A 27,991-nucleotide genomic window follows, 5' to 3' on the forward strand; every position below is an offset into this window, starting at 1 on the left:
ATCCTCCTCTACCTCCATTATTCTCCTTTCCCTGTTCCATATTCCCATATTCTTTTTTTTATCGTCAACTTGTTCATCATCCACACTCTTTCTTCTTTCTTTGTTCACTCTTCCCTCTTTCCATCCATTCACTATATTTCTCCTTTCTCCTAGTTTCCTATCTTCATTTTTATTACTTTATATCTTTTTATTCAAAGGTCCATATTTTCAGTGTATGTGTGTATACTTCATCTCGTTTCTATTATCATTTCTTATCTTTCTATTATATATATATCTATATATATATATATATATATATATATATATATATATATATATATATATATATATATATATATATATATATATATATATATATATATATATATATATATATATATATATATATATATATATATATATATATATATATATATATATATAATAGTGTAAGATAATAGAAGAGAGGCGGAGCAGGTAAAGTACGTACAGTTCATTGCAAGAGAGAGAGAGAGAGAGAGAGAGAGAGAGAGAGAGAGAGAGAGAGAGAGAGAGAGAGAGAGAGAGAGAGAGAGAGAGAGAGAGAGAGAGAGAGAGAGAGAGAGAGAGAGAGAGAGGTACAGATGGAGGGAGCGAAGGAGGGGAGGGAGGGAAACCATAATAATATGATGCCAAGGAAGATAATTGGGTGTTTGAGAGAGAGAGAGAGAGAGAGAGAGAGAGAGAGAGAGAGAGAGAGAGAGAGAGAGAGAGAGAGAGAGAGAGAGAGAGTTTAAAGAAAAATGTGCTAGAAGCTTTTTTCTTAACACACCAGTCTACTCATTCCTCTGGTTGCTGTGTACCGGTTTGAATGTGAAAGTAACATACAGCACCGGTGAAGCTTTAGCGGTGCCGGAGTGGTGCTGGACTGGTGGCGGTGCAAGCATGTCTGGGAGGGTGTGAGGGATAAGAGTAAATGGGTGTGACAGAAGGATGGACGTATGGTTGTGAGAACTTGGCGAGGCAGGAAACCGCCCCTCCACCTGGTATGTGAACAGCAGGAGCTGACCGGCTTGTCTTACACTGACCGGAGATATTACTGTAAATCCTTCCTGTGCGTGTGTGTGTGGGTGTGGGGGGTGGGTAAGGAAGGGGAGTTGGTGTGTTGGCGGGTGTTGGGTGGGGGGAGGATGCTTGTGTGGGAAGGTGAGTGTATGAGTTGATGTGTGGATGAATGTAGGTGATTGGGGACAGGCTCAAACTGTTATTGTTGTTTTTGTTGTTGTTGTTGGTGGTGGTGGTGTTCCTCTACTTTGTTAATATTTGACGCATTATGAAACGTATTGCATCAATTGTGTGGCATTGCTTCTATATCTCGTTCTCAACATCTTCCAATGAATCTCTCTCTCTCTCTCTCTCTCTCTCTCTCTCTCTCTCTCTCTCTCTCTCTCTCTCTCTCTCTCTCTCTCTCTCTCTCTCTGGCAGCAGATTCATCTAGCTATCGAATTATCGCAGAGAGGAAGAAGAGTTTAAGTGACACCTGACACCTTCCCGCCCCTCTTCCCTCCCCCTTCTTCCTTCTTTCCTCCCCTGTCTTTTCCTTTTTGCACCTGCCGTAATCTGTCCTTGCCTTCTTCTCCTCACATGATTTCCACCTGCCATTCCTCCGCTTCCTCTCTCTCTCTCTCTCTCTCTCTCTCTCTCTCTCTCTCTCTCTCTCTCTCTCTCTCTCTCTCTCTCTCTCTCTCTCTCTCTCTCTCTCTCTCTCTCCTGCTATCTTTTAAATGTTTCCTCTGACCAGAAACAGACTTAGCTTCTGACTTCTTCCTTACCTTCCATTCATCATCGCCAACATACCATACAACAGACTCACTCTTTTTCTCTTCTTTTACCGACTACCGTACAACAGACTCTTTCTACTATTCATCTCTAATTTCTTTTGTCATCATCTACCATACAGTGGACTCTTTTTCCCTCTCTCTCTTTTTTTCTTTCGCTTCACCTATTATCTCCGTTTCCTCTCTGTACCTTACAGTACCTCACACTTTCTCTAAATTGGAAGTATGTTGGTGGTTTGTTACAGAGACAAAGACTGGATAAGAAAGAAAGTAGTTATCTGTAGTTCTCTCTCTCTCTCTCTCTCTCTCTCTCTCTCTCTCTCTCTCTCTCTCTCTCTCTCTCTCTCTCTCTCTCTCTCTCTCTCTCTCTCTCTCTCTCTCTCTCTCTCTCTCTCTCTCTCTCTCTCTCTCTCTCTCTCTCTCTCTCTCTCTCTCTCTCTCTCTCTCTCTCTCTCTCTCTCTCTCTCTCTCTCTCTCTCTCTCTCTCTCTCTCTCTCTCTCTCCCCGTTCTCACTACCTGCTCTCTCCACCTTTATAACACCTCTCCTCTCGGCCCCGACCTGAGAGCACGGCGACGCCACTGGTTGGAAGCTACAAATGCCGTCACGTCCCCGCCGCGACCCCGTGAGGCAGGGCGGCGGCCAGACCTCATTGATTCGTGTCCGGGTGAAGCGTACCCATGAAGAGGACGAGTTAGTGCGGGTATTAACAGTAGCAGCAGTAGCAAAGGCGGCAGTAGTCGTGGTGGTAGTAATAGTAGTAGTAGTAGTTGTTGTTGTTGTGGTATTAGAAGTGATAGTAGTAGTTGTGGTATTAGTAAAGACTTGGACTTTTTTTCTTTTCGATTCCTCTCTCTCTCTCTCTCTCTCTCTCTCTCTCTCTCTCTCTCTCTCTCTCTCTCTCTCTCTCTCTCTCTCTCTCTCTCTCTCTCTCTCAAATAACCACCATTACAAATACATGTACAGTATAACCAAAACCTTGCCTCTCTCTGTTTCACAACCGCCACCGCCTCTCCATCGTATACTCACCTGCATCCCTTGTTAACGGTTGAGTTACCTTCATCGTGGCCTGTCCACTTACCCCTGATACTACCCATTCACACGCTGCTGACCCGACCACACCCGAAAACCCGCCTTTGTTTGGGTGGTATGACTGGTATCAGCTGACAACAGGGAAGCTCGAGTGTATCGCGCAGCGAGAGAAAGGAGAGTAGATGGGGGTAGTGAGTGGGTCGAGAATCAGCTAAGACGGGACCAGCAAAGGATAGGGGAAACGTCTGAGGGAGGAAATCCAGGAAGGGTGCAAAGGTAGAAGGTAACTACCAACATGGATCATGTAGATTACAAGGTATAACTTAGTGTAGTTTCTTGCAGCAGTTACTTGTTATTACGAAGATTTTCTGACATTATTATGAGTACTGCTCACACGCCCTCTGGATCAGTAGGAGAAATTTGTGTGGAAATGTCACTATTAGCCTAAACGTCTCTCTCTCTCTCTCTCTCTCTCTCTCTCTCTCTCTCTCTCTCTCTCTCTCTCTCTCTCTCTCTGTCTGTGTGTGTGTGTGTGTGTGTGTGTGTGTGTGTGTGTGTGTGTGTGTGTGTGTGTGTCGGCAGTGGCTATTACGCTCCCAAACTGGGAACAAAGCAACAATTAGTGTCATAGGCGAAGGGGGGTCTTCTCATCTTAGGGGATTAGAATCTCATTGTCCGGAAAATATTTTGCCTGTATATATATATATATATATATATATATATATATATATATATATATATATATATATATATATATATATATATATATATATATATATATATATATATTCCTTTAAAAGTTACGTTTCGGGATAGTACAATCCCATCTTCAAACACGTTACAGTGTATTCAAGAGGCTGATGTCCATAGCTGCATTGTCCCTCCTAAACTAGCTTTTGTAGTTTCTTGAATCTGTTGAACTGTGGTCGAACGTATCATGAAGTAACTGATTAAATTACTTCAAAATACTGCCGGCCACAATCTACCATAAAAACAACAACTCTGCGGATTATTTTTTTTCAAAATCCCAGCAAATAAGAAAGGCAGTTCGAGCTATAATAATGTTAATCCTTTCCCTACGGTAAAGAAGACAATAGTAAATAGTTAAACCACTCATAAATATTGAATATTTAACACAGTTAACTCCAGAAATATTCTATCATATAAAATATGTACCACAAAACAACGAAAATGATCTGAATAACTATATATTCGACCTCGTCCAGATGTGTCACTGACTCAGGCCCACGGCAAACCGGTGGCCGGGCCACGTAATAGTTTCTGAGCCAGTCCACTACGCGATCATCCACGTACCCAGTCTGTCAACACTAACTGATAGTTAATTAATAAACAGTAGGAACTAGGAAGAAATTAAAAGACAATACAAGGATAGTTTTGACCTGTCGTTTTTTAGAATATTAAAAGTACAATTTTATGTATGAAAAACATTCCGGAATTGGATTTGGCTCACGAGCCACTATAGTTATAGTTGAGTAGGCTTACTACACTGGCTGTTCTGCTCGAAAAAAATAAAATAAAAAATGTAAAAATTGAAAAAAAAAAATAAATAGAGAGAGAGAGAGAGAGAGAGAGAGAGAGAGAGCGCTCGGGTCTGCAGCTCCCCTTCCCAGTTCCCTGTATCATACGGAGTGTGGTTAGTGTTGATGTGTTTATTGGGGGTAGAGTATGAAAGGGAGGGAGGTGAAAGAGAAGACTCGTACGACTTTATGTGGTGTTTTCTGTGTTGAGAGATAGGGCAGTTGATGAAGGGGTGAATTGATGTTTACTGTGGTGACTGTGTGATTGTTTTTTGTGATGTGAATGCGAGGAAGATGTTAATAAAATGAAGGAGTGGTGCAGCATTCCGTAGCTCTCAATGAGGTGACGCCACATAGGGGCCGCGGGAAGGGCGTGGGCAAGGGGCATGAGGGAGCGTAATCTCCAACTGCTGAAGCAGACGAGAAGTTAGGAGGGAGCAAGACCGTAATTTAATTAATTTAGACTGAAAAGAGAAAGAGGGTAGGGAGCTTACCAATTATTATAATATAGTAACACAGCCTGATAGGAGAGGGAAGAGAACAGTAGTATGTGTAGTATGTGCTATCACGATCAATGAGCCTAAGTTTGAGGTAACTGGATGGTTGGTGCATACAATCTCAAGTCGAGAACAAGCAAAACGACTTTTTATTCAAATGGCCTGAACTATCACAAGAAAAATATCTCGTGTTTCCTCAGAGCCCGTCAATGCGGAACAGTCTCTAGTGTCGTCAACTTGACAGTAAAGAAAGATAGAAAGTTATTTATCCTCGTTAAGCTTCGTCTCGTCTCCCTTGTGTTACTCCCTGATAATTTTGTCATGAATACATATAAAACACAGAGGGAAAATTCTGTACGTAAGGGTGAATGATTAAGTTGTAAAAGAGTGCACCTATTTACAAAAGCATACACGTGTACCCAACTCTCAGTACCGAGTTGGGTGGAGTTATGGCCCGAGGAAGATCTAATTAAAAATAACTTCAGCATGAGCACATGTTAATGAAATGTTTAATTATTTAGGTGTAGGAGATAGTAATAAGTGAATATTAAATGTCTACTAATTATGTTTATTTATTTACCTAATTCAACTAATAATTACTGTTTTGCAGACCCGGAGATGTACACCGTCTTAGTGCTGATGCTGCGGTGATGCTCCGCTCCCAGCAACAACAGCAGTCACAAAACAACAGTAGTAACAGCAATTCAAGCAGCACCACCAGTAGCACCAGTTCTTCTAGTACCACCAGCAACAGTAGCAGTACCAACAACAACAGTGGGAGTACCAGAGAACTTGCACCGTATAGCCAACAGCAACAGTCACAGCAGAATAACAGCGGGAGTAACAGGGACCTAACGACCTACACTCAGCAGCAGCAGCAGGCAGTGGGCAAAACTCCAGTGCGGGACTTAGGTGGCGGCTCCACTCCTGCCCTCAAGACGCAGCCCACGCGGGATCCGCCACAGGTGAGCCTTGCCTTAAATGCCGCCTCTCCATGGATATCAGGTAGAACTTTGAAGTCATGTGGTTTTCGTGACACCATAATGTCATGTGATTTGCCGCAAAGTATGAGTGTGAGGTTGAGGATGCAATTAACAGTTTAGTGTCAGGATAGTCAAGCCACTCTAGATTGATCAGTCGAGGACGGTGAACTAGCTTCAGTGGAAGAGGTTCGAGCCTGCCAAGAAGGCTCGCACGGCCAAAGACAGCCAACGGCCTATTTATCCCGCCTTATGATAAATTTCTGTATATCCATTATGCTCCATTACGCTGGTGGGCAGTAGTGAAAATTCAGAGAGAGAGAGGTTTGATCACGTGCTGCAAAAATTAATTAGTCTCAGAAAAGACAAGGGGAGAGAATCAAATCTCAGAAAAGACAAAGTAAATCCTGTGTGACGTGTGGGGTTTTTACCTTTGGAAAAAAAAAAAAAGTAATCACTTTGGTCTATGTACACAGTGACAGAATAGCCATTTATGATCTCTCAAAAAATGTTCAAGTCCACAAGCATCAGTGAGGGATTCAGGTATGCTGATCTTAGGCAAGTCAGAACATGACTGGCATGAGTAATGATGTGCAGATGTTTTCTGTCCGTTTATTGCATAAGTATGATACCTGCATCAAGGGAAGATGCATCTGCCCTCAGAAGGAGAGGACAAAAGTATTAAGTGAATATTTAATAGTCACCAAAGCTTTTCTGGTAAGTATCATGCCATGGGAGAGGAATGCCCTTAAGGTGTGTGACAGGGGAAATAAAGGATGCAGAATTTTTAGCTAAGGCATGGAAGTAGTAACCAGGGTAAATTTTTAGATTTATACCACATCATCCCCTAGGAAACTAATCCTAACTTAACCCCTAGATCCCCACCCCCACCCTCAAGGAGATACTAACACAACCTATCTTACAGGATTGGGTCTAGGGAGTTTTTTTGGGGGGAAGCATTGTCTTTAAAACAAAAAAATATATTGATTTCCCACAAAAACTCAGACAAAGTTTCTTAGAATCCAGTAAGGTATGCAAAAATCACATTCCTAATGTTGTAGAGTATGTAAATCTAAAATAATACTATAACCAGCTAATCTTAGAAAAGAGGTAACACTGTCAGCAGATGCAAGAGTTAAAAAATTCCTAACAGTTGTGACCTAGAATCAGGAATGTAGATGCTATCTTAGACAACATTACATGGTGTGGGAAGGTGACGTGAGATTTGAGGAAATTGTACTTCTGTAGATTAAGTTTGAGGTCAGTATTAGTAAGGCAATCTAGGACAAGGTTTAATTTATGAAGATGACTTAAAATCATAGGAGACTACAATGTGGTCTTGATATCAAGGTAAACAAACAGTCCTTGGCCATTAACACCTGAGAATCAATTATTCAACTCATGGTGAACATGAGAGGTATGTTACATAAGCCCTTGGGAGTATGACGCCATTTAGTGATCATGAGTTGTAAAAATGTTAAAAATGTGAAACATTCAATAATATATTATCTTTTACTGCTGCCATCATTAGTGTTCTGATTTTTTTTATCCCAAGATTTCCTCATTTGCCCTTTTTTTTTTTTTTTCCATTTATTAAAGATATTTTAATCCATAAGATACCACATCACATTAACTTTGGTGTATTTGTGCTGCAGGGTCGTGGGCGTGAAGGTCGGGCTGGATCCCGAGAACGACTGGTGGGTGCTCCCCTCAGCCTGGCTCAACGTGACTACCCTCGTCATGACTACTACCAGCATAAACCTCAAGACTACCCTACCAAGCCACAGGACTACCCAAGCAAACTACAGGACTATCCCTCTAAAGCTCAAGACTACCCAACAAAGCCACAAGACTACACCAGCAAGAATGGAAGCAACACCCCGGTGTATAAAGCTCAGAGCCGTGAGGTAGTGCCAGCTCAACGCCAACAGTCCCCAGGAGTTGCTCTTGCAATGATGAGCTCTCCTGGCACTGGAAATGGAGGTCTGAGGGAACGTGTGGCCTCCCCACACCGAGTAACATCACCTCCTGTCAAGTTGGAGTCGCAGCGTATAGGCAGTCCACCTGTCAAAATGTCTGACCCTCGCCCACAACATGATTATGGGAAACCAGACATGCCTAAGCTGGAAGGTTCCCCTGTAGGTGTGGGTGTGCCCAATCTGAGTCCTGTCAGTGTCAGTAGTCACTTTGTGCAGCAGTATCCTGAGAGAGACACATCATCAACCTCTCAAACCAGTAGTGGTGCTGTATGGGAAGGAGGCTACCCTATGACCCCAGAGAAGTATCCTGTGTCAGGACCCCAAACATATTCACCCCTTCCTTTGACAGCACTCCACATGCAAGCCTCACCATCCCACGGCCAAAGGCTTCCCCTTGACTCAACAGAGAAAGTGATCGATGCCTTAGACCAAAAGAAGGATATTAGCTATTCTCCATGTAGCAATAACAGCAGCAGCAATTGCAAGAACAAAAGCAGCAGCACTCTAGTGACAGATGATATACTGGACGACAAATACCGTGACTACCCAGCTGAAAAAGACGAGGGTGATCCTGAAGTGCTTGTTGATGGCTGTGACCTCAAGAAGCTGGCTGAGGTAACAAATAAAATGGCCCTCACAGTGCTCCCAGATGATGTGGACACCTATAATGAGCTAAATAAGCACCACCTTAATGGACATCTGAATGCTCACTTAAGTCACCTTGGACGTCCTGGTGGTCAGTTGACTCCTGAGAGTACTGATTGTGGGTCCCTTAGCAAGAGTTCCTCAGATGGAGACCACATGATGAACCGTAAGCGACCTCCCACCAAACTGAAATCCAAAAGGCGTAACATCCTCTCCTTCCCACACCACCTGTCTGTTGATGAGCTCAGAGTCATACAGGTTAGTTCATCTGTCTGTATTGGATTTGTAAGTAAACAGATATGTATATATGTACTCTATAAGTATTATATATATAAATATATATATTGGATTCATAAGTAAATGGATAAGTATATATGTACTGTATAAATATTATAGATATGTTACACACATGCACACAGACATATGCATGTGCTTACACACACACACACACACACACACACACACACACACACACACACACACACACACACACACACACACACACACACACACACACACACACACACACACTTAATCAGCTCAATCACTTAAACAGCTTTACTTCACAGCGCCGTCAAGACTCTTATGGAGGTGGCTCATCATCGGATGAAAACCGCTCATCAGGCCATGCTTCCATGTCTGACGGCCACACCTCCTCTTCACCACCTATTGACTCACTACCTAGGCATGACCACTTACGACCCAACCTCAAGGTGGTTCCTGAGGATGAGCGCCTCTCTGCTGCTGTAACTTCAGTTGGAGCAGGATACAAAGGGGCTGGGTCAGGCCGGCGAGGCCAAGTCTGGCCACGCCACAGGGCCGCACCATCTAAAGTAGGTCACTTCACATGTATCCACACACACTGATCATTTTTAAGAAAAAATATACTTTGTGTAGGATTATATTTCTTGCAGACTTTTAGAATTGATCCTTCATATTATGATTCATAACAGTAGTTATTTTCTCAGTGAGAGGAAAATTTCTTTCCAAAATATCATATTTGAAGGTTTGGCATAGTAATTTAGTTCATATCTGACTTGCTATTTGAAGATGAGAAAAGGTATGCAGAATAGCTTGAAGATATCATACATTGATGAGATTTCCAGTTCTGGTGATCTTGAACTTTGGCCATGTGAACCAAACAGTGGAAATGTGGGATCTTTCCTTTATCCATGGTATTCATGCTAGAAATGTTTTCATGGCTGTATATGGAAGATATGTAAGTGTGTGACATGACAGTCATAGATATAACGTTTTTTTTTTTTTTTTTTGCAGGATGACCTTTCCCTTACTCTTGAAAGTGCCAGTGGACTGGAAGACATCAAGCAAGCTATAGAGCAGCTCACTCTACGTTCACAAGGCTCAAGGACCAGTTACTCCACTTCAACGTACTCTTCTATGTCGGGATCAGAGGGGGAGCCTGTGAGGAGGCTGATGCGCCACTCGTCTCTGGAAACCATCAACACCAACGTCACTGCAGCTGATGAGTTTGTGTGGGTCGATTCTCATAACAGGTAATATTTTATGAACATTGCAGCAAATATACAAAATTAAACCAGGAAAGGAAGCATTGTTGCTTCCCAAACAATTTCTCCTTTAAAATTATACATTCTTGCTTTTAGATTGGTAGAATTGCAACAGCTGCCTTGGAGCAATCACGATGTGCTGAGAGTCGTACAGCAGGGTCGTGTGAGGGAGCAGCTGGACAGAGTGTCGATGGAAGCAGTACCTCGATTGTCATATCTGCTGCAGCGAGCCCTTGTCAGGGTGGCCCGGGAGGCTCAGAGGCTTACCCGACCATTGGCTATGTGCAGCAAGCAAGAAGTGTCTTCAGCTCTTAAGATTGTCCTTTCACCAGCGCTGGCAGATTCTTGTATCAAGGTATTATTATGCTTAGAACAAGCTCCAACTTAGGACATTTCTTACTCCTTTTTTTTGTCAAGGATATCAAAGCAGAGATACTTTTTTTTTCTCGAATTGATAGCATTGAGATCTTTATAGCTGTATTTTCAGAATGTAATTTCATTAAATAATTTTCCGACTAGAACTTTTCAGTATTCATGATTTCTTCATAATGGCACAGCCTTAATTCATAACAGAATAATAAATAAAACAAATTGGAAGCGTTGATCCATCAGAGAAAGTTCTCTATCAGACTTATGTATTTTTGCTCAAATATGATGCTCAGAAAGCTTCATTATTAGACTTTTCCTTTATCATTAACAAAACTTCTCTCTGCTAGTGGGAAGGTTGGATCCCACCTTTCAGTATAGCATCAACTAAGAAGGCAATTTTGGTGATGAAGGGAGTGTGTTACTCAATATTTGTAATAGTGTTTCATTGTATAATTGTTTCTGTCATGCTAGTTTATGAGTATTAATCAGGATGGAAAGTTGTATAATTAGTTATAATCTGTTCTCCGGATGCTGAACTGATGAAATTCCATGAACTTGTGCAAGTTTGTAAGCCACATGCTGATTGACTGCTGCCATATATTCAAAACCCTGATTTTTTTTTTTTTACATTGATTTTGTAATTAGAGCATTTTGTCATATTTCACAAGTACTATAAAATAATAATTATCACAGCTTTCTAGGCTGTCTTTAAGAAACATAATATACATAAAGAAAGTATCAGTGAATGGATGGCTGACATTCTTGTCAAGAATGTGGGAGTTGGGCAGCACAATTACCACACGTTATGACCACATGACTGAGATACCCTGCTTCATCTCAGTTTATACATTGCACTAATGTGATAAATGTGTAACAGTAATGACAACAGATACAGGAGATACAGGGGATAAGAAATATTCCTTACAAAAAGGAGATTGAAGCTTGTGAATTCACATTCCTTCAAGAAACATAAATTAAGAGGAGATCTGATTGATATCTTCAAGTAGTATAAAGGATATAACAAGGGTGATATAAACAAAATCTTTAGGATCAGTAATTGGGTTGGAACTAGAAATAATAGCCTCAAGCTTGATAAAGTTGGATTTTTAAAGAGAGATAAGAAGAAATTGATTTTTAAATTTAGTGTTAGATGAATGGAATAGGCTTTGTTAGTGCTGGGTCAATAGGGAGCTTTAAAAGATTAAACAAATATTTGGATAGAGATGATAAATGGAAATAGGGAGGCATGTTTTATACAGGAACTGCCATGTATAGGCCTGATGGCTTCTTGCAGAAAATTTACGAAGCCTTTACCTCCCAATACAGGCTTGCTTAAGAGCAGCTGCCATGTATACAGTGTGTGGAGATCAGCTGCGGCAATCCAAGAGTGCGCGTGCCGGCCTCAACTTGTCTGTGGGACGTTTCATGAGGTGGATGTGTGATGTCCGAATTGGCAAATTTATGCATGAGTAAGTCAAGCATTCATACATCTCTTGGTTTCTGGGGTGTAGTACACTTGGCCACAAGACTGTCCCTTTCCATCGGAGGCCAACAGGGCTAAGAACGATGTGTGTGAATTTGTGTTGCACATTAACACAGGTCTGAGCCACCTTTGTGGGATTGCCAGCTTGATAAATAGATAATTTTATTTATATTATTAATATTGTCATTATCATTATCATTATTACTATATTTTTATTTATTTATTTTCTTTTTACTCATCACTTAAAGATAAGTAACTTGGTAGACTACAGTTAGAGTAAGAGTTAATGCTATGCATTCTTCATGTATTATTTTTCTTTTTTATTTAGTTGTTGTTGCTTAAATTCCAAAAGATAAGGGATTAAAGATTCCTTAGATTGAGTCTTTTTTTAACATTATCCAACCTTCAGTCCTTCACCTTCAATATTCTACAGATATGGGTCATCCCAAGCTGTGAGTCAGTCTTTAAAAATTTATTTACTCTATTTAGGGAAAAATTTGTATTAAATGGATTATATGATTATATGTACTACTTTTGTATATATTGTGTTTATATTTGAAATTTTTAATTCCTGCATGACTTGTCTCCTGTTTTATGAATTCTATTCCAATGAAATTTGTTTCACTTCAAGAAAATTCACAAATTCCCATTACTAATTACTGAAACATAAAAAGAAAGAAGGGTTTAACATGGAACTCCTTACCTAAATGTATTCAGAAGTCCAAGAACAGTTTGAAAAAATGTAGACATTAACATTGAATTGTTTATTATTGTATTGTTGTAACTGGTATTATTCTTGTGTTATATTAGTCTTCTTTATTGTTAGGTATGCTGCTGTGTACCTGACTGCTGGGATGGAGAACTTGCTGGAGGAGATGGTACTTCAGTGCCTCCCACCTGAGGATGATCACATGCTTACAGCCAGTGTGCTGGAGCATGCCATTGCCAACAATGGAGATCTCTGGGGCCTGCTGCAGCCTTATGCTCACCTTAATGCTGGGAGGACAGCCACAGGTGCTATATATATATATATATATATATATATATATATATATATATATATATATATATATATATATATATATATATATATATATATATATATTTTTTTTTTTTTTTTTTTTTTTTTTTTTTTTTTTTTTTTTCTGTGTGTATGTGTGTGTTGGGGGGAGGACAGGGGTAAGGATTCTGGCCAAGAACATAAATTATGGGAAAAGCCCACATAATATACCACTTCCAGAAATATAAATTTAGGTAGAGATTCTAAAAAAGATGGCCAGTGTAGGTTTAGAGGTGTCTTTATACTCCTCTTTTGAAGTAGTTTGGGTACTTGGATGAAAAAATTGCCAATAGAGCTACAAAGTTTGTATAAGCAAGGAAAAGAGATGGAAGCTCTTCTGCTGAGGCCAGTTCCTTGGTGGTCCCAGAAGGAGTCAGGAGTCAAAAAAGAGATGGTCACAGATGTCAATTGTATGAATACTTTTATTAACTAATAGTTGTTGGAATATTCACATTTATGCATGTAATTTATGATATAATTTGTAAATTTTTCGTACGGCAGGTGCACTCTGCTTGCCTCGATGGGCAAGTACCAGCAGCATTGAAACTTCAACTAATACCTCAACGGGTGGGAGCAGAGGGAATGCAGGTTCAGGGTCAAGCAGTACAGGTGGTGGCACTGGAGTCTCCAACACTACCTCAGGAAGTGATGGAGTGAGTAGTGGAGGTCTGGGAGGGAGCACCAGTGGACCTCAGCCCTCATCAAGTGTCAACCTTAGTCCTGAGGAGCACTCAAGAAACAGCAAAGTAAAGCCCTCTTGCATTTTCAAGTAGCTGAATATCATTATATTACTTACTACCTGGGAAATGGTGCAAGACTCTTGATTGTATCATGTGCAGTTACTGTGACTTTATTTGGCTCTTATTTGTTTGCTTTTTTTTCCAAATTCATTGGAAATTAATCACTGAATGGGAAAGAGAAAAGTTGGGACAGTGTTTTGTGGGTAATATTATGACTGTGTTAAAGATTCATTGATTTGGGCTTTGGATTTTTTTTTTTATTTTATACCTTTTATCATTATTAACTGAAAAGATGCAAGGCAGTTTTTTTTTTTTTTTTTTTTTTACAGGGGCCTCAAAATGTGATATTCAAATAAATTTACAAGACAGAGAAATAGTTATCCTTCTGTTAGTAATTTAAATTAATGAAATTAGCATTTGTTCCCCCAGACACTGGAACAGTCTCTGCTGACAACGTGCGTTGGATCGCTGGCGGAGTTGAGTGAACTGCTGAGTCGGGTTGCGCCCCACCACCACCGTGCTGCAAACACTGCCTCTCCCACTCGAGCTCAGGTCAGTCATTCCTCTTGCTTATCAGGCTGTTTTTGAAAATGTGTATACATACATTTATATTTCCCTCTTATGACTCTACCTTGTTTAAGAGAGGAGTTTCAAAGGACCTCCATTCCTGAATTAGTTCTTCCTTGGGATTTTTTTTTTCTCTTTTTTGGAAGAGAGACAGTAAGTGGGCTCTTTTTTCTTTTAATTTGTTTTTACCTTTGGTCTGTCTCCTTTGTGCGTAAAAGTATTATCAGTTAGAATACATAATACTGGTATTTTTCCATGTGTTTAACTATGTATTGACATTCCAGGTTACTTGGGGTCCTTCAGCCTTACATGCATTATTTTACTTCATGAGATGCAGTCAGCTGGAACATGCTGAGCATGCATCTCGTGCTCCAATACAGGAGCTGGTTTATGAGCGACCATACATAGTGCTGCCGCCACTACTAGAGTGGGTGAGGGTGGCCACTGCCCACACTGAGCACCGTCACTCAACAGTGGTGGACAAAGATGATGTCATGCAGGCAGCCAGACTACTTCTTCCTGGGGTGGATTGTCCTGTGAGAATGATAGGGTGAGTTGGAATTTCAATGTATATCATCATTACAGTTATTACAGTTGATTTCCATCCATACAAAGTGATCCTGTATGTGTATTTTACCAATATGTTACATAAAGGAAACAAGCTATGTTTGTGCTGTCCCATCTCCATGTCAATTTATCTCATTATTATTCATACATACTTTTGTGTGTAGCACATTATAGGTATGGTTGAAATTAATCATTTTATTTTCCTGTATTTTAATGGGAAAAAGTAATTCTGAATACAAATAAACTTCCCACCCAATAGCTAAGCATTTACTGAGCTGGTAAATGACTATTACAATCACAACCTCCAGTGTTAGGAGAATGTGCCAGTATTTATGACAAGATTCATTCATTCTCAAATAATATCCCTCATTACAAAATGGTTTGGCTTGGTGACAAATATTAGTCACTCAGAATTTATAGCTGCTCATAAAATTTAGGCATTTTGAGATAATTATGTTCAGTGTCATTAAAACACTGGGTTTATGTTAGTGTTTAGTTACAGCTGTGATCTGTGCATGCAGAGTGTGAAAACCAGTGAAGTTACTGAAATACATTTTGAAGAAACATAAAAGATTTGGATAATAAATCATTGCAGTGTTAAGAAACTATCAACATTAATGAAAGTAGATTTAAGGTATCATAAAAAGAAAGTAACAATGGAGATTATGTCCACAAAAAATCCCAAATAGAGGACTTCCACATCACATCCATTTAGACTCCTCTATGGAAAAATTTGATGGATGAAACTGCAAATTTAAGAGTACAAATAAATCAAGAGACTTTTGAGGAGGAATAGATATACCTATGGAGCACCAGAAAAGATGATATGCTTATTATATGCTCTTCTTAGGTTCATGAAGAATACATAATTTTTCAGTATTTCCTTTGTACTCTTCAACTATTTTTTTTTATTTTAGATATTTGATCTTCATAGTCTTTTCATGTCAAACCTTTCATTCTCCTTGCTGATCTTCCCTTCAATCACTTCCATCAGCCTATTGGCCAGGAGATACTCATAAATTGCACTCACACTCTAAGCAAACTTGTACCTATGTTATTTTTAATCTTTCTTAACATATCTACCTTCATGTCAAAACATGACAGCTGCCTTCTTCCACTAATCTACTGCAGCTCCCTGCCTTTAAACCAAGCCATGTATGAGGAGGATTATTTTTGTTAATATGTCTTCTCACATTTTAAAATTTCTGCAGTTATTCCATCTATGCTTGCAGTTTTGCCACACCCTAGTTTGTTTATTGCTTTATCTGTCTCATTTGTATCAAAGCATCTGTGCATAAATACTTGCTCTCCACCTGCATCCATTTCTAGACTAGACACTGTTGCCTCCTGTACTTGCTCCAAAACAGTTTCTTTTTCTTAATAGTCTTTCTTTTTCCCAGATAAAGCAGCTCTACAAAAAATTGTCAGATTTAATTTCTCATCAGGTATGAGGAACTGATGTGTCCCAGAAGGCAGTTAGATGAGATGGAGTGTGCCAAGAAGTTTAAAGTTGACCTTGCTTTTAAGATGTTGTCCTGTGGAAGGACAGACTTAGTACCTCATGCCTTGCAGCTTCTCCCAGCCACCAAGGTACTTCCATTATACAGTATATATATTCATTGTTTTGCAGGTATTCTAAGGCTGTCAGAGTTATGAAGAGATATAATTCCATCATAGTTTTTCAAACAATTTTTGTCCCTTTTTATTAAAAAAAATGATTAAGAACTTTTTATTTTCTGCTGAATGAATTTTGATAATCCACATTTCTTGTATTGTCATGATACATTATTACATTATAGAACCCCTCAGTTCATTCAAGGATTCATATTATTAAAGCAGAACACTCTGTTACTAGTAGACCACTTCATATTTAGTTATGAATTATAAATCAGTAAAGCAGATAAACTGCCTTCACCAATCATTTACATGACATGTATCTTTACTTTTAAAGATGTATGTTCACTTTGTAATTAAGTGTCTAAGTAGTGATGTGTGAAAAAAAAAATATATATAAGAATGAGCTTTTGGTATGATAGATAATTGGGATAAAAGAATAAGAAAAGAGCAGTGATTAATTCCACATGAGGATTTTCAGTTGATGTTGAATCCCTGATTCACTGGTGTCATGGTGAATTCAGTTCATTTTTTTTCTTTGGTCCCATCCTGTAAAGGAGAAGAGCAAAAGTAAAATCTACAGTTGCCAATGGATCATTGTGGTGTATTTGATGATGAAAGATTCACATGTGGAAATATACTCTTTAATACAAATGTAGTTTTAGTTGTATATGAATGAGGACAGTTGTTGAGGCTGTGCATGGCAGTTTTCTTTGGATGCATGTGTACTAGATAGTCTGGATATGCATGTAGTCACAAGACATATCAACTGCTGAATGAAATTATTATTGTAAGTCAGGCAAATATTCCTATGCAACTTGTCATCTACATGTCACCCAAATTATTTAGGTCTTACATGGGTATACTTTATAAGAAGTTAAAAGTCTGAATAGTATAGAGTATTGCCACAATCTGAATTTTATTAAAGACTTCTTATCAGGTAAATACAGTCAATGAATACGGGCTGACACCACTCATGCTGGCTTGTATCCGTGGGGATGAGCCAATGGTGAATATGCTGCTTGATGCCGGGGCAGATGTAGATGCTGAGACTCCTCCAACTGGGCCAGCCTATCTCATGGCCAACCCAGAGACACAGCATTGGACAGCTCTCACATATGCTGCAATACATGGGCACATAAACATTGCCAAAACTCTGCTGGAGAAAGGAGGCAATGTTGAAGGTGGTGCACGACTGGCTGAGGAAAAATGTACAGAAACACCTTTGCAAGTGAGTATTCTGTGTTGCTCTGCAGTGTTTTTCATAATAGATATCTGAATATTTCTGGTAATTATTCATTGTATTATATAATATATATATATGACAGACCAACAACTCTAAATGAATAAGAGCAGAAAGGATGAACAACACTTATTGGCATATTTTATGCTTGTGTTTTTATGAATTTCAATGTCACTGCTTCATTATATAAAGACTGTTGATGAGATGACTCTTCAGTAATCATGAGGAGGAAATTGTATGTGAAGTAAACTAGGAAATGATGGAGGAAAATGCAACATTGATAGCAGTGGGCACAACTGGAGCATGAATAGGAATAATACAAATATTTGCTTGTGCTTTAGGTTGCTGCTGCTGCCGGTCACACAGACATGATGACACTGCTGTTGTCTTATGGTGCCAACCCCTACCTCTCCACCCTCATGAAGGACTCTCTGTGCTACTCAGGGGCAGCTCAACGAGGCTGCTATGCTGCTATTGCTGTAGCTGCTGCTCATGGGCAGAAGACTATTCTTCATAAGCTTCTGTCACAACCTCAGGTATACTATTAATTTTTAGTGCTAAGGCATATCTTGAGTATTTGTTGCTTCTTGATAATTTTTTGCTTATCTATTTTCAGAAACAATTTTTCAACAATCTATCAAAGTTGTCATAAATCCTGATTCTTCCTTAGAATTCCATAGGCTTGGAAGAGTATAGAAAAATGTTCAAAATTAATGGAATCAAAGCCATAATTGCCCTAGTCTTTAAAGTTCATGAAGTATTTCAGGCAACAACTTTAATCAAAGAGGGTAATGAGCATTCATTGAAGGAAGATATAATGGATAACCTAAATTTTAATAAAAGGAACACATCATTTGTCTTCTATCTTTTTCCAAATTTGTAATTATATGAAGAAAATATATGTGTGAAAATTGCATGTGAGACTTCACATGACACTTCCTACACAGAATTAGTCCTATCTAGCATAGCCACTGATTAGGATAGAACACATCTGATGCAGGAAGTCAATCTTGATGGTTAAATTTATTCCAAGGAAGAGAAGCAAGGCTATGGTATTCTGTGTGGGACTAATTTTCATAGGACCAGCTGTTGACTCTGATTCACTCTTAATGGTGATGGTGATATTCAATTAAATAATATGTTGACTGGATGTTCCTTGGTTTAACTTCCAAGGGTTAGTCTGAACCAGTTTTTATAGTGAGAAGGAACCATGGTGTCAGTACATGCAAAGGTGATCATTGTACTGCCTGGTTCAAGATGGTATCTACCTCTTTTATGTGTTGTGCATGATGTCTCGTATTCTGTGGCCAGTTGCAATTTGCAGTCTTTAACTATGACTAATTAATGTGATATAAATGTAATATCACTCTTCAGCTCAATCACAACTTTCATTCAGACCAGTGTATTTACAGACCAGTGTATTTACAAAAATATTATGTAGATCACTTGTTCTGTTCAATTCAGATAAAGATCAAATGTTATCATAGGGAAAGAATTACCACAACTTGGAGCTCAGCAAAAATTGAAGGATTGCTTCAAGTGATACATTCTCCCTATATCTTATTCCTTCTACTTGATTCAGATTTTAAATCGGCCTTTTGCTGAAACCTACATAGGTAATCTAATGATAATCTAACAAAACATCCATAAGATCATTCAATGCATCAAGTAACTTATGGGGTAATCAATTTGTTCACTAGCCATGTACTTTTTTTGGCCTATGACAAGTATCTCAATAGACTTCATAGTTCCCTGATCATTGGTAGTCATGTATGTAATTTTCCTTAGGAAGCAGTGCAAATAGATTGTTACATTTTATTATGACTATGTCACTCACTTTCAAGAGACATTGATTTTCAGATCTTTGCACTTAATAAAAATTTCTCTTATAAATTTAACAAATAACCTTTACTCGAAAAATGTTTGTCCAGTTTCCTACTTTTTATAATTTCTTTCTCCAATGTGCAAAATTCCTGTATTAGATGTTGAGCAGGGTCTTACACTGTTGGGTCTTGCATTATCTCCTTTATATCCAGTGAAAAGATAGGATCAAACCTGGAGTATATCAGAGGGAGTTAGTGTTTCTATATTTATTGAAGATTCATCTAGATAGGTCAAGAGAATGTCATTAACCTTCAAGATCTATTTTCGTAGTGTGGTAATTTTTTTCCTGGGGCAATTTTTCACTATGATCTATAACATAGAGCTATTCAGTGTCTTTTCTTTACATATTGTAAAGAGTATGCATCACTAAGTGAATTTCTTTAGTTAATCTGGTTTCTACTGGACACCACTCTGGAATCTTACTTATCTAAGTAGTCTGATCTTTGTATTATCCCATCTATATTAGTATATATCACCTCCATTCCTTTTTGCATACCAACTTTATTTATTTTCTTCTAGTTTCTTTTCTTTATGTACTGCTTCCCCACTATGTCTTCTAGAATTGGAAAAAAATGTTTTCTTCCTCAGTTTTTAATTTTTTAAGCAAGATTGATAAACACATCAATGGCAATAAGTTTTGTCCTGTATCACAACTATTTTTGTTATATTTCAGCATGCCTCAGCCAGAGAAGTCCTTTCACTGGAAGAAATTTTAGCAGAAGGAGCCAGTGGTAACACTTGTGACAGAGAAAGACGTCCTGGACGTCAGATGTGCATCATTGATGAACCTGTTGGGCGAGGCAGCATGACGTCCTCTGACTCTTCTCAGGTTGTTAAACTTACTAAGCAGCAGATCAAGACACTTCAGGAGGCCATGTACCACTCTGCTGAGTCAGGACACCTGGGTATGACATTTTTATATGGATTTCTTAATTTGTGTCTGTGCTGCATGATATGACCTTCTTTGTTCACATAATTTGATATATATATATATATATATATATATATATATACCGTGGAACCTCAATTCTAGAACTTAATTGGTCCCTGAATGCCATTTGAAATCCAAAATGTTCGAAAACCAAAATAATTTTCCTCATAGGAATCAATATAAAATGAATTAATTCATTCCCAGACACCAATCTACCCTGTCTTAGTGACTTATGACAGACACTCCTATAGCCAAAATGGCTGATCCACAACATCTCCAGCTCACAAATTATTTATCCAGAAAGTATGTATTGAATGAACTTAGTGACACAGAACTCATCAGAAGATACTGTTTAGACCATACAGGTATTCTCTTTGTCACTGATCTAGTGAGGGAAGCCTTACAGAGGGACACAGAGAGGAGCAACCCACTTACCACCAAAATGAAGGTGATTATAACAGTTGGACATTTTGCTCCTGGGAAAAGCTACTGCAAAATTGAAGTTGTATAGTAATGATGGTGTTGTGGGTCATCGAGAGAGCCACAGGTGGCTTGTAATAACTCCTGACTGCGGAAATCTGTTTGCTTACATCAAGACTTCAATGGGATCACATTTACCTTATTTCAGAGATTGAATTACACTCTGTGTCTCTCCTCCAAATATATAAAAATTAAGTAAATATTTATAGAAACTATAAATTAGTAATAATTGGCAACTTTTGCTATGTCTTTTAACATTTGAAATCAAGTAATTTTGTTCTAGAATGGAATTATGGTATCACAACCGAAGGAATAACAAGTTCAAAATTTTGTTCAAAAGGGGGGAGGCATTCAGTAACCAAGGTTCCACTGTATATGCCGTAGATACAGTGGTACCTCAACTTACGAGTGCCCCAACTTACAAATTTTTCAAGATACGAGCTGTTGCTGGAACAGTTTTTTTGCTTTGAGTTGCAAGCCAAAATCCGAGATATGAGCAAGCTTCAGCTAGGTTGCCACTAGTTGGCACAGCGAGCAACACAACATCTGTCTAGCATTTCTTGTCTCATTCATTCACGTCACTTGTTATTTATAAATAAATATTCTTACAGTAAGTCCCCAATATAACGAGAGAGAGAGAGAGAGAGAGAGAGAGAGAGAGAGAGAGAGAGAGAGAGAGAGAGAGAGAGAGAGAGAGAGAGAGAGAGAGATGAATTGTGGCTGTGTGACAACAAGTTAGGGATCCTGACAATAGCTGATAATTCATTGCTCTCCTCTCTCTCTCTCTCTCTCTCTCTCTCTCTCTCTCTCTCTCTCTCTCTCTCTCTCTCTCTCTCTCTCTCTCTCTCTCTCTCTCTCTCTCTCTCTCTCTCCATGATGTCACAAGAATTTTCATTATACTTAAAATCTATTTCCAGAAATGACTTTGGACTTGCGAGATTTGGGTGTGCCTTGGACACTTCACTGTTGGATGCACACACTAGCCACTGCTCATGAACATCGTTTGGAGTCCATCATTGACCAGCTGTTGCAAGACTTTTTGCAAGTTTGGCCCGATGATTACTCTGCTCAGTTTGTGGATGAATGCCTCCCCTTACTTTTCACAATCTTTAGATGCAGCAAGGTTTGTTTTTCTAGTGAAACTGAGGCTTGTTTTATGTTACACTATGCTGAAGGATGAAAAACTTAACATACACATTATGAAATAATTTTTATATTAGCATCTTAGAGCCATGCACTAAATACATTGGAAGGACTATTCATGATCTGTTTTGTTTTTCTGCAGAATGAAGGCACCTCTCTTCTTCTGGCTGATATATTTTGTTCATGTTACGGTAAAGAACCTATAAAAGAAATTCGTGATACCACAATCTCAGGTGGAGCAAGAATTGATCCAAAATTTGTCAACAACCCAGAGCTCTCTGATGTTCAATTCAGGGTGGAAGGTCGAGTTTTCTATGCTCACAAGATCATATTAGTAAATGCCTCATCAAGATTCAAGCAAATGTTAAGCTCAAAATTTTGTGAAGGCAATCCACCCATTGTCCAGATTCATGACATTAGATATGATATATTTGAGGTAAGTTCATTTCATACTGCAAATTAAGTCTTATAACTGTTATTATTAGAATAATAGTTGTGGAATTGTGTGGTTACTGATGTATTTGAAATACTTAATAACTTCCATTTGGTGGATGGCTAAATGTGCATTATTTGGTTTGCTTCTTTTAGCTGGTAATGCAGAGCCTCTACAAAGGAGGATGTGAAAATTTGGAGGTAGAGGATGGAGATGTACTGGAGCTGATGGCAGCTGCCAACTTCTTTCAGTTGGATTCATTGTTGCGTTACTGTGAATCACGGTGTTCAAAGCTGGTCATTGTTGATAATGTAGTATCAATGTACATTCATGCTAAGGTAAGTGATTTCCACTCTCTCAGTTTCTTGCTCTCTTATACATGTGTGAATATATTCAGTGAACACATTCATGTTGTGTCCAAAAGTATCAGCTATTTATGATATCGCAAAAACTGATTGTGCAGTCTAGAAACTTGGCAGTCCATGAGAGGAGACTTCATTGCACATGTATCCATAGAAACTGACTTGTAGGGTCACTCAGTTAGAAGTGAGATACCACAGATAAAGCTTGTGTATTATGTAGCCATTGCATTCAGGAGTAGCTTGGTAAATATGCAGTGAGTTTTACTCAAATTGTAAGACATCCAGCTGCATAAATCTTCCAAATTGGGGATAATTAAACTAGATAGAATTTTGGTAGCAACATACAAACTTAGTCAGAAATCTCTTGAAAGTCTATATTCTGCAAGGCTTATGAGCAGTATGATATAGTTACTGAAGGAGACAAGCATTTAGTGCCAGGGAATGCAGTGGTGTTATATACTGATATAGCAACTACACACACACACACACACACACACACACACACACACACACACACACACACACACACACACACACACACACACACACACACACACACACACACACACACACACACAAATCTTCCAGTATGTGCCATGTGCAAGTTGCTGAGATCAAAATCTTACAAAATTTTCACTACTTAGCCTTGGCAATAGATAATCATTTTCTTTCATTAGGAAAACCCCATTTCTTCATTTAATTTTTGGCATAAAATCATGGAATTAGAACCAAAGTAAAAAAAATAAATTGTGACTACTTTATTCAAATACTACAACAGTCATGTATCAAATGTTACCATCTTGAAAAAAACTATTATAATCATATACAGGTATGCTGTAATGTAAGTATATGTAAGTAAAATTTAAATCATAATAAATACCAAAAGACTTCTTTACTCTGTCTCAGGTCTACAATGCAGTGCAGCTCCTGGAATACTGCCAGGGCTTCCTGCTGCAGAACATGGTTGCACTCCTCACATACGACGACTCTGTGAGACGCCTCATCTTTGGGAAGAAGTTGCATGATCATGATGTCTTGGCAGGCCTTTTGCTAACACTGCAAGCACGTATTAAAGCCCGTTCATCCCCACGTGCTGGAAAGAAGTGAACTCAGGACATTAAGTGATACATCATACTAAATTGAAAGCAAGACAAAACTGCAAAAGATGCCCAATATTACTATACAGTATAAATGATTCTCTCTCTCTCTCTCTCTCTCTCTCTCTCTCTCTCTCTCTCTCTCTCTCTCTCTCTCTCTCTCTGTATATGTCTGTATGCAGTAAAGTCCCTTAATCCAAATTACAGGGGAATTAATCATCTGAATCAGCAAAAATAAATTACTACAGGCATTATCATCCAGAAGATAGGTATCATACTTGTATATGTACATACATAGATTTGGAAACATTATATACATAATTTGAAACTTTCATATATATGAAGCCTTAGCCTCATATCCCAAATTATTTACCATTACATACTGTCAAGACTACCTGGATACTGTATAAACACTTTAAGTAATGCAAAGAACCTCTACACTGCTCCTGTTTTGAGGAGCTCTTAAGGCCATATCACAGACATTTTTTTTGGACAGCATTGGCAGTTCTCAGTTTGCTGTAGTCAAGAGACACAGTGCATAAAATGTACAATTTAATTTTGTGATAATTTATTTACTAATTGAAGTTTATCATTGTATGAGTATGAAAACCAAATATTCCTTGATATGAGATTATTCCCCCAAGATGCAGCAACTAAATATGAATATCAAACTGATTTGATTTCATGGTGTGTTTACTTGTGGTTATATATGCAGGCAAGGGAAGACCAGTCTTCAGTAGTAAGAATTATGGCTCCATTCCTTTAGAGAAGACCAAAGGAGAAGATCCACTGTTGTGGAATATCTTTCACTTGGATTAGTCAAAGAAGGCTTTAAAGAAACATTTATTTGACAAGAGTGGAAGATATCAACACTACCATCTTTGTTTTCATATCTTCCTTGTCTTCGTTCTATTTGCTTTTGCTTCTTTCTGCTGAGCAATTGAAGTTGCCATGTACTTCTTAGAGCCAGCTGGCTGTCAGAAATCTAGGGCTCTGCTACTGAAGGCAGTGCTGTCAAGAAAGTGCCCATATGATAAAGTCGTAATCAAACCATTAGACAGTTGCAGGAATAATAGTGGCAAATAACTTACTGCTAACAGTAAGTAAAAGGCTTAAATACACAAGAAAGTATGAATGAAAATCTTCTTCAAAATAAGATTTTAAACATAAGAAGTGTTAAAACAAAAATCTTCTTAATCTTTAAAGCCAACAAAATCATGGGGGTTATTACTGTATATCACTGTTACCCACATGTTGTCTTTTTCTGTTATCAAAGAAATTTTTACATTACAAGGTAAAGTTTTGTGAGGAAGATGATCAGTCAGACAAATCAGAAACACATCAGTCAGGCACAGGGCTTCAGATTTGCTGCACAACCCACCGTTGTTGTTCTGGTCACGCACAATGTTTCCTCTTGATTTTTGTTATCTTGTATAATGTAATGATAATATTACTAAAAATAAGCATTAATGATATGCATTATTGCCATAAAAGCTATAAATAAATCAGTGAAGCAGGTTTGTAAATATTTATAAGTCATGAGTTTAAATTTTCAGAATTTTGCCATCCACTTTAAAATTCAGACTAGGATGATTTGAAGTATAAGAGGTTGGATTAAGGAACTTTTACTGTGTGTGTGTGTGTGTGTGTGTGTTTGTGTGTGTGTGTCTACATATGTATAGCATCCAGAATTTATTTGGTTTAAATTTACATGATGTTTAAAAGTGAATAGCTCTTGTAATCTTTAAGCTTTCATAATGATACAGACATATGCAGAACTATTATTTGCATATGGACATTTCTTATACATATTCAAAGCTCAATCTGCTGGCCGGATGTAAGCTATGCTCATTTACAAAATTATGTGCTCAGTCATTGTAGCTTAGTTGTTAACTGGCATGAAAGTGATGCATTTTAAAGTCTTAACGGATAAGTTTTAGGGATTTCATGAATATTTTGTTCAACACTTTTTTTTTATACACCAATTGGTATGCATGGTTAGTTGACAGTATTGTTAAATTTCAAAGGGAAATATTCATTCATGTTACTGGCTAGCTTTAAAATTGTGGTGTTCACATAACTCCCCATTTATTACACACTCATGTTTTTTTTTTTTTTTTTTTTTTTTTTAATTCAATAATATTTACAGATTATGATACAAACCTTAATAATGAATTATTACAATGATGAGACCTCTCTGAAGGGGAACATTTTCAGTGAAATATTACTAAACACTCAGTGGATATATTTTAAGTGCTAGTTAGTAGTTTAAGTAAGATTTGCTCCATACAGAGGGCAACTTTGACACTTCAACTTAACTGCTGAAAGTTTCTGATAAAAAATATTTCCAAGTGTCATTTATGAAATTTGATGTCTCCTTTTTTCACAGTTATATAGTAATCTGCATTTATACATATTGGTCATCTTGAATGTCCCTCCTTCATATATATATATATATATATATATATATATATATATATATATATATTATATATATATATATATATATATATATATATATATATATATATATATATATATATATATATATATATATATATATATATATATATATATATATATATATATATATATAATGGTATCTCATGAATTAAAGCAAATATTTGTACCAATGAAAGAATTGGTTACTCTGAATAGAAAATCCTGTAGACAGTAATATTTGATTTGCATTATTTTTGATGATAGGTAAACTTTATAACAAACTGCAGCCATTGTGCCTCAGCTCTGCGAGTGCTGGGAGAAAGGAGCAAGAGATGAGAACAGGTTGATTTCTTTTATTTTTTAATCCTTTGAACCTTTTTTTTCTAACTTGGAAATTTAGAAGGATTTTAAAATTTATTAATAAATTTCAAGATTAACCTACACTACAAATCAACTGGAAAGAGAAAATATGTATTGCAAATCCTCAACTCAAAACAACTTGTCTTGCTGCTGCCTGTCTCTTTCCTCCACCCCAGCTGCACACACAGGTCTTTGAGCAATGTCTGCACCATTTTAAAAAATCATCAAACACCATAAGTAGCTCAAAATAAGCATGTACATGTAAGTTTTTTTCTCCAAATAATCTCTTCTTCCACCTGTCAGAGTATTTGCTTTAATTATTGAGACCTTGTATGTATCACTGTACATAGAGTTTAATGTAAATTTTTATATTTAATAGTGTTGACAGTGTATACTTAATCACAAGAACAAGAGAGCATATATGTTCTATATAGTGAACTTGGTCGCGGGTGTAATTTTATGACCAAGTGATAGCTACTCTTGGAAAATGTACCACAACTTACTTCAGTGGACATCCAATATACAAACTGCCAAAACTCGTCCTCAGGTGCTGATCAGGAGTTTATTGCAGTGTTTTTTTTTTTTTTTTTTTTTTTTTTTTTTATTTATTTTTTATATTCTTTGAGTGTTAGAGATAATGAAAACACTTTGTGATCTCAATGCAAAGTGAATTCAAGAAATAATTGATCTGTGCAAGTGATGTGAAAAATAAAAGAACAAAGTTACTGAAAATACTGTGGTGACTGATGTAGAAATACTTGGCTCTGGATGTATGTGTGCATTCATGGGAAGCCTAAATGCTCAATATATTAGCAAGTGTTTAGTTTAGATTTAGTGGAAATAACTGTTTAATATTTTGAAAATTGTCAGTCTTGTGCATCTTGAACTTTTACTAGTGATGCATACAGATAAAGGATAGAAACAAAGCATCAGAGTTACTAGACTGATATTTGTGCTTTTCATATCAGTGTATGGGAGTACACAGGGATTACTGAATGCAGTTGTGAGGCATATTGTGTGCCTTTTTCATTTTCTTAAGATTTAAATATATCTGACAAGTGCAAGTATTTCCATTTAAGATTAAGATTTCAACTTCTTAAATATATTCAGTGATTCATTAATATGTTGTACTGTTTGTTTCTCACTAGCGGGAGTTTTTCATTCCTGAAAATATATATTATTTTTGTTGTCCAACATTGGTTTTCCACAAGTTGAGGGCATAGT

At 37.8% G+C, this 27,991-nt stretch overlaps 1 protein-coding gene across 5 annotated transcripts; it reads left to right on the plus strand.

Annotated features, from left to right (window-relative positions):
- Positions 1-5,457: 5,457 nt before the first annotated feature.
- Positions 5,458-26,419, plus strand: LOC135101572 (ankyrin repeat and BTB/POZ domain-containing protein 2-like). Of its 5 annotated transcripts, none has more exons than XM_064005694.1 (18): positions 5,458-5,827; positions 7,498-8,724; positions 9,036-9,299; positions 9,742-9,980; positions 10,089-10,347; positions 11,688-11,830; positions 12,671-12,858; positions 13,406-13,650; positions 14,074-14,196; positions 14,496-14,761; positions 16,224-16,368; positions 17,333-17,623; positions 17,977-18,171; positions 20,193-20,424; positions 21,848-22,053; positions 22,216-22,509; positions 22,662-22,844; positions 23,775-26,419. In XM_064005694.1, the coding sequence occupies exons 1-18, from the start codon at positions 5,513-5,515 to the stop codon at positions 23,973-23,975; spliced, it is 5,016 nt and encodes a 1,671-aa protein (XP_063861764.1). In that variant the 5' UTR covers positions 5,458-5,512; the 3' UTR covers positions 23,976-26,419. The 5 variants fall into 5 exon arrangements, with proteins under 5 accessions (XP_063861764.1, XP_063861766.1, XP_063861765.1 ...); XM_064005696.1 differs by having other exon boundaries at positions 14,592-14,761; XM_064005695.1 differs by having other exon boundaries at positions 13,406-13,557.
- Positions 26,420-27,991: the final 1,572 nt, after the last annotated feature.

Source organism: Scylla paramamosain, chromosome 6, assembly GCF_035594125.1.
Source record: "Scylla paramamosain isolate STU-SP2022 chromosome 6, ASM3559412v1, whole genome shotgun sequence".
NCBI lineage: Eukaryota > Metazoa > Arthropoda > Malacostraca > Decapoda > Portunidae > Scylla > Scylla paramamosain.

What these genes read in the sequence shown, in the direction of transcription:
- LOC135101572 (XM_064005694.1), top strand. Translation starts at nt 5,513, where the DNA reads ATGCTCCGCTCCCAGCAACAACAGCAGTCACAAAACAACAGTAGTAAC. An exon ending in ATTGGCAAATTTATGCATGA is followed by an intron (nt 11,831 to 12,670) that starts GTAAGTCAAGCA and finishes CTTTATTGTTAG; the next exon opens with GTATGCTGCTGTGTACCTGA. An exon ending in TGCTGGGAGGACAGCCACAG is followed by an intron (nt 12,859 to 13,405) that starts GTGCTATATATA and finishes TTCGTACGGCAG; the next exon opens with GTGCACTCTGCTTGCCTCGA.